This window comes from Glycine max, chromosome 14 (genome assembly GCF_000004515.6).
Source record: "Glycine max cultivar Williams 82 chromosome 14, Glycine_max_v4.0, whole genome shotgun sequence".
In the NCBI taxonomy this organism is placed as follows: Eukaryota; Viridiplantae; Streptophyta; class Magnoliopsida; order Fabales; family Fabaceae; genus Glycine; species Glycine max.
This window is the reverse complement of record NC_038250.2, coordinates 675,968-688,272: the sequence shown is the minus strand read 5'-3', so window position 1 is coordinate 688,272 and position 12,305 is coordinate 675,968. Positions and strand designations below refer to the sequence as shown.

At 34.0% G+C, this 12,305-nt stretch overlaps 2 protein-coding genes across 2 annotated transcripts; both read left to right on the top strand.

Moving 5' to 3' along the window:
* The first annotated feature begins 173 nt into the window (after nucleotides 1-173).
* Nucleotides 174-1,136, top strand: LOC100792219 (F-box protein SNE). Its single transcript, XM_003544432.5, has one exon. The coding sequence runs from the start codon at nucleotides 332-334 to the stop codon at nucleotides 806-808; it is 477 nt and encodes a 158-aa protein (XP_003544480.2). The 5' UTR covers nucleotides 174-331; the 3' UTR covers nucleotides 809-1,136.
* Nucleotides 1,137-4,553: 3,417 nt separating this feature from the next.
* Nucleotides 4,554-7,969, top strand: LOC100788692 (uncharacterized). Its single transcript, XM_006595612.4, has 2 exons — nucleotides 4,554-4,895; nucleotides 5,427-7,969. The coding sequence occupies exon 2, from the start codon at nucleotides 5,525-5,527 to the stop codon at nucleotides 7,646-7,648; it is 2,124 nt and encodes a 707-aa protein (XP_006595675.1). The 5' UTR covers nucleotides 4,554-4,895; nucleotides 5,427-5,524; the 3' UTR covers nucleotides 7,649-7,969.
* The last annotated feature ends 4,336 nt before the right edge of the window (nucleotides 7,970-12,305 follow it).

The following is a 12,305-nucleotide window of genomic DNA, read 5'->3' as shown; positions in this document are numbered from 1 at the left end:
AATATTTTTCTCCAAAACATTTTGTAAAGAACTTTGTCAACAATTAATCTTTTGTTAAAAATCTATTTAGTGGAATTTTATCTCTTAATAAGTCTTTCCTTATAATTATATTTATTATATATTAAAATAAAACTTAGGACTTTACCTAGAGAATCCAAATACAGTTTCACTGCAAGAAACCTAATATCGTTACCCCACATTTATGCTGCTTCATCTTTCACATGCCACACTTTCATCTTAAACCAACCATTCCACTTCCACTATCTAGCTAGATAAATCTTCTCTTTCTCTTTCTCTTTCTCTTTTCCTCTCTGTGTGAATAATATCGTGCATGTCCGCGACTATGGTGCAGCAGCAGCAGCACCGCAGAGAGCAAGAGAAACGACCTCGGTTCTTCATAAACGACAACATTGACATTCTCCGGGAAATCCTTAAACGCCTCGACGGTCCCTCGCTGGGCGTGGCGGCGTGCGTGTGTCGGCTGTGGTGCAGCCTCACGCGCAACGACGACTCGCTGTGGGAGCACCTGTGCTTCCGCCACGTGTCGTCACCGCCGACGGCGTCGGTGAGGGCGGTGGTGGTGGCGCTGGGCGGGTACAAGCGGCTGTACATGGTGTGCGTGAGACCGGTGCTGAGTCGACTCGGAAACTCGGAGCGGGTGAGGAAGCGAGTGTGGACTCGGCACGAGGTGCAGCTCTCGCTCTCCTTGTTTTGCATTGACAGCTACGAGAGGCTCGAGAGTGGAAGGATCCCCAGCGACGCGTCCGCATCGTCCCTCATGTTCCTCTGCAACACTGTCAACGTCTGATCTCATCATCTCTAATTTTTCCACCATTTCTCATTATTCCTTTGATATCATACAAAAAAGAAAAAAAAAATCAAATCTTGGTCCCTGCCCTGGCAGCCTTGCCCAGTCATTGCTATCAAAATAAGAAGCACTGCCCTGGTATTGATTTGTCTACCATACACCAAACTAAAATATCACCAATTTGTTTGTTTATTCTTATCTCTTAATTTTCTCATATTTTTGTTATATTATATTGTAATAGATTTTTTTTATCAGTAGATATTAATTGTTATAATTATTATTAATTTTTGTTACCCATAAATTTAAACTTGTTTACTCTTTTTCTTTCAACAAATATTAATGGTTAATATTATTAATTTTTGTTACCAATAAATTTAAACTTATTAACTTTTTTTCATTTTCTTTTTCCTTGTTATTATATCAATCTTATACCTTCTTTTAAAAGGACATATCAATAAAAAGCTTGTGATAAGCGCGGATTAGTGATGAATGGGTCATTATCTTTTATTTGTGTCTATGAGGCTAGCTAGTTCATTTGACAATCAATCGATTTTTTGTTAACCAAGGTTTAATTAGTTGAACTAGTACTCTATTTTAAACTTTGCTTTATTACTTCCTATCATCGCCCTCCATTTTTTTTCCTGAGTAATGTTATATATCATCCAACTTCATCATCTTACTAGTTTTTATAGTAAGTATTGAATGCAAATATGTATTTAATATCTTAAAAATATAAAAACTTACCACAAAAGATAGTAGTTAAATTTGTAGAAGAATGAAGTTTGAGGATTTAAAATTATTCTTTTTTTCTTTAATTTGATTTTACTAGGAACCTTTTCCTTTTTTCTTTTTTGTAGTTGCCCTCCTTGCTTCCTTCCTTCAAATTACTTTTTTTTTTCTTTACAGCGAAGTTAGTAATTAATCAATGCACATGGTTAGCATCTTTTTAATTTATGTAATTTTTTTTAATTCTTCTAATATTGGGATAGTACGGTTGATATTCTATTAACTATTTATAATTTATTACAGTAATTGGGAACTTAAGCCCAGTTTAGAAGTGTTATTCGTAATTAAAAAGAAAGTGTTATTCTTACACTCCAAAGGCCCAGAGATAATTCACTTTTTAACTTTTTCAGTAACAATGTGTTTTTTCCCCCTCAAAAGAGTAATGTTATTTCTATAACAAAAATTTACCATAATTTTACGTACACTTTCACTTTTTTATTTTATCTCTTTTTATTACACCATTCCTTCTATATGTTTTTCTTCTTTTTAATTTCTCTCACTCGTTTATTATTGTAAAAATTTGTTCCAAAAAAATTAACAAATTATTAAATATTTACTGATATTATGTATAATTATAAATTTATAATTGTTAAAACTAAACTGACATTAAAATAGATACAAATACTTTTTTTCTGAATATATATATATATATATATATATATATATATATATATATATATATATATATATATATATATATATATATATATATATATAAAGTTAGAAATACACCTAATTTATGTCACTATAAAAACTTCAATTGTTGTCTTCGAAAGGAAGTGAAAATAGGTTAAGTTTTACCTCGAATCTACCAGTCATATCAAATATATTTTCAAATAAAGAACATGATTTATTTACTTTGATATTAATTAGTCTTTTAAGTTTTAGTATAACTTTTATAAAAGTTCAACCTAGCTAATTTAAAGGCATATTTATTCTACAGGCAAGTTTTTTAAATTTAAAAACAAACCTACATGCACTAAAGTCCATTGCTAGCGAATCTTAATTCGTAACTTTCACGGAAACTATCAAAGACTAAGCTTTTTAATTAGTAAGTTAATAAGCATATAAATTTGAGACAATCATAGAAAAAATTTAGTTATTGATATAAGTAAAAACAAAGATGATACCATCTTTAAAAAAAACAAAAAACAAAGATGATACTATTTTTTTTTTTTTACTGATGAGACATTCAAATATATAAACTTAATGAACGGTTGAGAATATTTGTAATTAGCAAATTCTACAATACATTTCAAATACTCTTAAACGGATACAAAGCGGGCATAAAGTGTAATATTTTAATGATATGAATCATGGAAAAAACATGATATCACGTCAAATTTTAAAAATAAATGTAAATCAAATGGCTCTTCAGTTTTAACTTTAGAATATGAAATTACTATAAAAAAAATTATGAACACATACTCTTCTCACGATTACTTTTTCCATTAAGAAAAAAATGTCTTGAGGGGGACACAAGGATTTCAAATCTCAATATTAATTTGGAATATTCTCTTTGTTTAATTGATGGGATTATACATTATTCTGTTTTCTTTTTCTCCTGGAAAGAGCCTTATTAGTGGATAATCATATTCAATAAGACGGGCAAATCAAGGTGATTTTTTTTTTGTTGCTGAATAGTCTATTTTTGAAATGGCGGGGTAAGGCCACAAAATTTTCAAATGTCAAAATCAAAACTTCCATCTCCTTCGTTGATTAATTTAATTCACCTCCGTAAAAGATTATTTTACAGTATGAGTAGTGCTGAGGAATACGAAAAAAGAAAAAACAAGTGTCCTTCTTATTGATTGAGACAGAGCAAACAAAATCAACCCAGTGGACAAACAAACATGTGACTGTGATCATTGACTCAAAGTATGCATCCAATCCAACCACTTCAATTTTTGGCACAACCAGATTTTTCAAGATTCAACTGTTGTCCGTTTGATTCTGTACTTAACATCATTTCATTTCAAGTTTCAACCGTTACATTAATTTTGTTTTGGTCCATCATTACATTAATTTTTTTTTGGTCACCATCATTACATTAATTTGGTTGTTACTTTCATGGACGAATGTCATTGGGCCTTCCCCGATAGCCCAAATAAATTTTTCAGAGACCCCATACTTTTGCTGGTTAAGTCCAAATTATTTGACATTGACAACTTGAAATCAAAGTCAGAACTCAGAAGTCTTAAGTAGAACTCAACCTAAAAAATTGCAAGTTCAATTGCACCAAACTGGTTAGAAATTGTAAACCCAAGTGAAATAAAATGGTTAAAAATGTTGCATCCAAAAGAAGAAGAAGAAATAAAGTAATTCTTTGTTGTGTGTAAAAAAGTAGTAAGTGAAGCACACAAAAAAGAAGAAGTTTAGATTACTAAAATAAAAGTAGATAGATTATACACCCGATTACCAATTATTACAAATTTGAATTTAATATTTTATTCATTCTTATTTATAAGATTTAATTAATTAAATTATGTTTATTAACTGTCAAAAATAACAATGTTATATTAAATCCTGCATCATTAGACTAGTGGGTTATTTTAAATAGTTTTATAATATCTTATATTAATTTTCTTTTTCATAAGATGGGAAAATATTAAATAATTTTGTTGTTTTTAAAAATAAAATATAAAATAATCAATGTGGAGCATTCACAAGATGCCCAATGCCCATCACTGATAATTCTCCAAATCATCATCCAACCTCACACCAACTAAAGAACACAGTCTCTAACTTCCAACTTCCGCAAAATATATAAGTTTAAAATAAATTTAAGATGCAATAAAAAAAAAAGTGAAACATAAAACAAAAGAAAATACCAGTAGTTTTTTTTAAAGAAATAATAAATAATAATAAATTTGCCATGCAGTCATTAGTCATTACGCACCTACGGTGCACGTTAGCTTGTTCCAACTACCTCAGTAATAACAGCGTTTACTTGCTCTGAAAATTATCATCATTTTATTTATAATAATTCCTATTTTTATTTTGGTCTCTTCTCTTTCTGATCGGCGATTGTCGGAAGCTCCTATTCATCGCCGCCACCTTGCGCCGAATCGGACCCACTTCGGATCCGAGGGCCACCCGAATCCTTCCTTCACAGTTTTTGTTTTTCCAGAGCAAAGGCTTCACCTTTACCATTTACCACACACCACTGTGTCCATACAAATTGGGTTTTGTGTTTTCCCGTTTTTAGCGAAGTGAGATTCACACCCAATTTTGCTTCATCTCGCAACTACACGTGGCGATCTTGCTCTTCTTCAACTCCCCATTATCGTCTCCAATCTCAGTTAGTCTTTTTTTTTTTTTTTAATTGTTGTGCTTATTTTTATTGCATCTGCCTTTTTTTTTCGAATAAATTTAAATTATGAGTATAAATTTTGGGGGTTTTAGTTAAGACTTTCGATCTATGCGCAAAAGTTTTAGGTTTTGTCAAATTTAGGTGAATTGGGTGCTGATTGAAAGATGGGTCACCTCTACCCGTTGATAAATGTTTTATTGATTTTGATATTGGAAGATTTAGGAAATAGACGAGAAAGCAAAGTTTAATGCTTTATGTGGAAAATTAAAAAATTGTGTTTCAATCAACTAAATGCCACGATCTGTTCGTTTTATTCCTCAATTTAGGCGTATTTGGGATGGAGGGTGCTTGGTTTCTCGGTAACAATAGGGAGCATAAGTTCTAGATTGATGTTGGCATTTGTGTCTGTTTAATTTTGTGAAATATTTTGAGATGGTGTCTTTGGATCTCAGATGAAAGTTTTGTGAGTTTTAAAATTAAAATTACTTACTTGGCTTTTTTGTTCCAAAACTTTTGCAGACATGGAAACGAGGTTATGTATGATATTGGAAAAGATGTTGGGCTGGTCGTAGTTTCTGTTTCAAGAGTTCAGTTGTGAAGTGATCTTTTGTTCCTACATGGAAGCAAACAAGGAGGAAGCACTTAAAGCGATAGAGATTGCTGAAAAGCGCTTTGCTCTGAGAGACTTTGCCGGTGCAAAAAACTATGCTGTAAAGGCTAAAACGCTCTGTCCAGGATTGGAGGGTATATCTCAAATGGTGGCCACATTTGAAGTTTACATTGCTTCTGAGGTCAAACATAATGGTGAGCTAGATTACTATTCGATTCTTGGATTAAAACCTTTTGCAGATAAGGAGGCTGTAAAGAAACAGTACAAGAAGTTGGCGGTGTTGCTTCACCCAGATAAGAACAAATGTGTGGGAGCTGATGAGGCATTTAAGCTTATTTCTGAGGCTTGGACTTGGCTATCAGATAGTGCTATGCGCAGTTCTTATGATCTCAAGAGAAATGTGCAGTTGGGTGGGACTAACCAGACGAATTTGTCTCCTGCCCATGCTACAGGGGCCGCAGGTTATAACAAGTGTTCCAATTTGTCAACCCCTTGTGGTGGGCTTGACACCTTTTGGACAATCTGCACCTCTTGTAAGGTTCAGTATGAGTATCTGCGCAAGTATGTGAATAAAAGACTCTCTTGTAAGAACTGTCGTGGCACTTTTGTTGCTGTTGAAACTGGGGCGGCCCCAGCAAATGGTTCGTTTCCATATTGTCCTTGGTCATATGTAGCAGGAAATGGGTATGGAAGTCATTCATTTGATGGAGTTGCATATGTTCCAACTAGTGCCCCCTATTTCAATGGGAATGGGGTCACAGGATACCATTCTGGACATGGATATGAGTACGTTCCAAACGTTTCATTTCAGTGGGGCTCTGCTGGAGTTGTCAACCAAAATGGATCAGCTACCTTACCTGCTGATTCTGTTCATCAGGCCAATGGAAATGTGAAGAGGGGAAGACCAAAAGTCAAGTCAGGAGCTGATAAGAGACATCACATGGTAGAGACTATGGTCAATACAAATTCAGACGTACCATTCTCCTGTAGTGAACCACAGGAAGATAAACTAAGTAGACCTGACAAGAAACAGAAAGTTGTTGTGGGAGCCAGTTTCAGAAATGGCTATGATGAAAAGGGTTCAAAACGTGCTTCAGAGTCGATAGTGGCTAACGGAAATGATAGCATGGGACATGGCCAAAAGCCTTCCTGCACAGTCGAAGTTCAAACCAAACAGTGTTCCATGGCACCGGCCTTTGACGCAAGAAAATTGTTGATTGAGAAAGCCAGGAAAGAAATCAGGAAGAAACTGGAGGAGATGAGGTTGTCGTCTGAAGCAGCAGCAACAGCAGCTGCAGCTCTGAATGAGAAAGAAAAATCACAAGCTGAAGTTGGTCAAGTAAAAAGAGAGACATGTAGAAAAGCAGCTCCGATTGTTTCTGGTCTACAGTTAGAGAATGGGAAAACTGGTCCAATCTCAATTACTGTTCCAGATTCTGACTTTCATGACTTTGACAAAGATAGGTCAGAGGAATGCTTCAGGCCAAAGCAAATATGGGCCTTGTATGATGAGGAAGATGGAATGCCACGGTTGTATTGTATGATCCGTGAGGTTGTGTCTGTCAATCCATTTAAGATTCACATCAGTTACTTGAGTTCCAAAACTGATAGTGAGTTTGGCTCAGTAAACTGGCTTGATTCAGGTTTTACCAAATCTTGTGGAAATTTCAGGGCTTTTAATTCAGATGCTGTTGATCAAGTTAACATATTTTCTCATGTTCTAAGTAAGGAGAAGGCTGGTCGAGGTGGTTGCGTTCGAATATATCCCAGAAGTGGAGATATTTGGGCTGTGTATCGAAATTGGTCGCCGGATTGGAACAGATCTACTCCAGATGAAGTGAGGCATCAGTATGAAATGGTTGAGGTGCTGGATGATTACTCTGAGGAACTTGGTGTTTGTGTTAGTCCTCTTATTAAGTTGGCTGGATTTAAAACTGTATATCAGAGTAATACAGACAAGAGTGCCATAAAATGGATACCCAGAAGAGAGATGTTGTGCTTTTCACATCAAGTGCCTTCTTGGTTGCTGAAGGGGGAGGCTAGCAATTTGCCTGAAAGGTGTTGGGACCTTGATCCGGCTGCAACTCCAGATGAGCTTCTTCATGCTGCTACAGAACCTAATGCTTTGTAGGTTATGCAATAGTAAAAACAATTATTTGGGTTGTGCTTTAGCATTCTTCCCAGAGTATTTTAGATTTAACTGTACACTATGTCTCACTTGGTTAGAGACCGATGAGATATTAACAACGGATGTTTTAGAAGGTGAAATTTTATTTTGTAACATTTGTCTAGTAGACTTTAAGATCTAGTGATTGCTTGTTCGGTAAAGTTTCTTCTCTGTAACTCTTGTGAGAGAGGTCAGGACAGATTGCCTGCTTGTAACTCTATTTCCGACCAGTTTTTACTGGTTGGTAAAGAATTCATTCAATTAAAGGCTGAAATTAATTTTAAATCCAACAACTTTAAAGAGAGAAAAAAAGAATTAAGAGGATTATTGTATTGTATTGTATTGTATGCAAGTGAGCAAGTATGCAGAAAATTGTTAATTTGAGGTCACTGGTCCTCCTTTTCAGAACCGAATGCTAACGGCTTCCAAAACAAATTGTTGAGCTTAGTATAAAAAACGTTGATAACCTTTTGAGTGATGACTACCAAAGTTAGTGTTTACTCTTATTGAAACTACACTTATAATGCTACATGTTAGATAACAAACTTTTCAATTTGTCAACCTCGTGATTGGCTTGACATAGCTTGTCAGAACTGCTGTGGCAGTGACACTTTCTTGCTATTGAAACTACGACAGAGCCAGCAAGCGGTCCATTTGGTCATACAGTCATACTCATATGTGCCTAAAATGGACGTGAAATCCATTCATTTGATGAAGTTACACGTATTTGTTCTAACTAGTGCCAGTAGAATGGATGTGAAAGTATGTATTCTAGTTAGTGCCAACCATTTCAACGGTAATGGATGGACATGGGTATGACAATGTTCAAAAGTTTCAGAGGAGCCATACTAGACTGTACATTCAAAAAAGACTGACCACCTTACATGCTGATATGACAATGTTCAAATTTGGCTCTGACTGCGGTCAATGGTCAATATAAACTCAGATGTATCGTTCTGTCATTGTGTTAGCTTATAGGATACATTCATCAATCAGCTTACAAACTCAGATGTATCATTCTATCACTCAGACGATCAAACCCGAGGCATATATTGTTTAGGTGAGTTCAAGGGATAAGAATATTACATGATATATACACTACGTTCATCAATCAAATCATAGGATACCTGCAGCAATATTACTTTTAAGGTAAAAGCTGCATCCATGCATGGGTTTATTAGCATAAGTATGTGCTAACAAAACTCCTGGCATATTTTATTTTGGCAATTTGATTTATTTTAGAAGCATGACAGTGACTTAATGGTTATTGATGTTTGATGTGTTACATATTATTTTCATGCCAGATATAAAGCACAAGAGTTCACTTGAATACTCGAGAATCAAGATTTTGCTTCTTAAAGACTAAAGCTGAGTCATGCATGCATTGACGATCAATTGTCAATGTCATAATATATAGTCACTGGCTTTTGTAAAGTTCTATTCGATAGAAGATTGTCATTCTTAGCTAATATATGTTGGATAGTCCGAGAACAATGTTGCTTCAGATGAACAGAGAGTAGGGGAATATACAATGCTAGGAAAGCAGCACATTTACGTAATTCAGTCTCATTACTCTTAGTAAAACAACACAATATTATCAAGGTGGAGCTTCAAAAGAGATTGCAGAAAACAATAGTCAACTATTTCTGGGGATTGGTTGATCAGGCTTGCATTGAGATTGCACGTGACATCAGCAGAAAGGCAATTTCCAATTCCAGCTAATCATCAGCAGAGGAACTAACACAAAAAAGTCATGAGATTTTCAAACTGTTGGAATATATATATCATATTAGATAACTCTAAAAATGGATTCAACTTATGCTAGAGTTTTGAATAATTGGAGTCTCAATAGCAAGACACAAGTTACGATGGCACCAGAAAGAGTTTGTGAAAAACCTGCAACTCAAAGACCAGTGTTGTTGGCTTGCTGCTAACCATTCAGAAATTGAACCATCTTTATGGTGTTACCAATTTTCTAGTGTTAAATGTCTAAATGTATGTGACAATGTGTTAAAAACTGTACTGCTCGTGTAATTTTAATTCTCGTGTATATTATGGTTAGATTAGTTTACCATCAACAATAACTTGGTTGTTCTCTTCTTGTCTTCTGTTGTGAAATCACTTTGTAGCTCCCGGATTTTTATGTACAATTTGTAGTTTGATTGAGAAAAAAAAGTGATATAGTTAGACTTTTCACTTTATAAAAGCCAAAGAGGGAGGGGGATGCCTAATTCCTTTTTCAATATTAGTATACAGATAAAGTATACATTATACAGTCCTTGCTTTGTAAAAAACAAAAGGAAGATTTTTATAAAAACCAAATTCATCAGGGACAAAACTCTTAAAACAAGATAGAGTATCGTGTAAAACTGAAAATAAGTAAAGAGAGTACCAAGAGATTATCTACAATGCAAGAAAAAGAACTGGAAGTAATATTGATTTAACACCTTATAACACAAAGTAAGCAAAACCGGTGTGAAACTGCATCCATTGCACCAAAAATCTTGGGATCTTACGGGAAGTAATTTAAGATACCTTGCTTAAGTTAAACTTGGAGATTACCATTGTCTGTGATCTTTCTGCTTATAAAAATTAGAAGCAGAGGAACTTTTTAAGCAATTCCAAGCTGCCTTTCATTTGCAATGTTTGTGGACGCTCTTTAGTGCCACAAAATGGAGGATCTCACAAAATTATGGCAAAAAGACTTAATTTCTTGTCCAACCTTCCTTTCAAAAATGCAACTCTATCAGATGGACTTGAAGATATTATAGACACCATGCACAAAGAGTTCCCAAGCATTCTATGTTCCTTCAAGCAAGGTTTTGCTACCACTGACAAGTTGGCAGTGCTTGAAGCTCATCGGAATGAGGACGAGGTAGCCATTAACTCTTGTTTCCAAAATATCCGAGGCAGGGACATTCATGGATGAAGCTCAGCAGAAGGAACAAGTTTTGAAGGAAGAAATGAAAGACTGTGAGGCTGCCTTATCATCTCTGCGAGAGGAAAAGAAGAAATGCATTGCAGAAACTATAGGGTACAAAAAGGAGCTTGAAAATGTGAGAAAAATGGTGGAAGATCAAAGCAAAGTTCGGCAAGAATTATTTGAGGTCGCTTATAATTGTAGCCAATTTGAGCACAATCGCATGGCTGCTAGAAATCCCCTCTTGAGTCTTGAGGATTTTCATTGTTTATTGCTTTTTTAAAGGACCAAATTTATCATCTTTCGGAGGCTACTATGTTGTTAATTGTTTACTCAAATGGAAGACTTCTGCAACTACTATGCTATTCATGAGTGTTTTGTTTCTGGTATTGTATGCTGCAATATTTTCACGTAGCTTGGTTTTCTACTTTTCTTGTTCCACATAGAGCTTGAACCACCTATTGTATTATGTCCCGGAGAAAAATACTCGAAGCGAAAGGTTCCGAAATTGCAATAGTCGAGGTGCAAATAGCTAATAGGAGTCAATGACGCAACTGAGTGAAATAGAAATAAGGCCCAGTATTTGCATTCTTTTAATACTTATTTAGAATAACATTTTCCAACAAAAATAATAATTAGTTTTAGTTATTTATTTTCTTAAGAAAATTATAAAAGAAAATAATAATTTTAAAAAATATAAATAAGAAACGTCAGGAGTTAGAAAACTATGAAATGAATCTTGAATTTCATCATATTCTAAACATATCATTTACAAATTATTAGCAATTTTCCTCCTGTTTAAAACGAATATTTAAAAAAAAACAAAAAGCGTGGTGTATAAAAACTAAGAAGGCTGGATTTTTTTTAAATAAATAAATAAATAATGAAGAATATATTATAAGTTTGATTTCAACCGTTCAATAAATAAAAAATGATGATGATCAATTATATTTGGCTTTGCACCAAACACTATTATATATAAACAAAGTCAATTCAACAACATTAATAGAGTCTGGTAGAAGAACAAGAATGCCTTAAAAGTATGGAAGATAAAGTCGAAAGATTGACTATGTCCTCCGTAGTGCGTCACAACTCAGGACTTAGTTATATGGATAAGAACAAGAAAAGAAAGAGTCTTTAATATTGGACTTAACTTAATTATAATCTTTTGTATAATTAAACTACTTGCAACTTAAAACAATTAGGGAGTTTCTTTTTGTACTCCTAGTTATTCTAAGTAAACTCTCCATTTGTTTCCGTTAAATTTTATTTTAATAATTTATTTATACAGGTAGTTAAATTTGACAATCTGAAAATTAAATTTGAAAAATAAAAAAATACATTTAAAAGATATTTTTTTTACAAATGTAAAATTTTAACATTTTCCAAAACGATATTCTAGATGTGAAAAAATTTCAAAATGCAACTCGGGATTTTAGTGTTGTAAGTTGTAACTTACAATGCTTTAATTGATCATAAGAATATATAATCTACTAATCTAGGGAGGGAGGGAGTTGAGAGTCCCTTCTATAACTCTTTAGTAGTGTGAGATTCTAGTACTTCCATCCCCTTTCTCTGTGATTGGCAATGTATTTGGTGAGCTCGGTATCCTCTTAAGTCCCTTCTATAACTCTTTAATGTTTTTTAATTATAGTTTTTTTTTTATAATTATTACATGAAATAGATTTCTATTTTTTATCT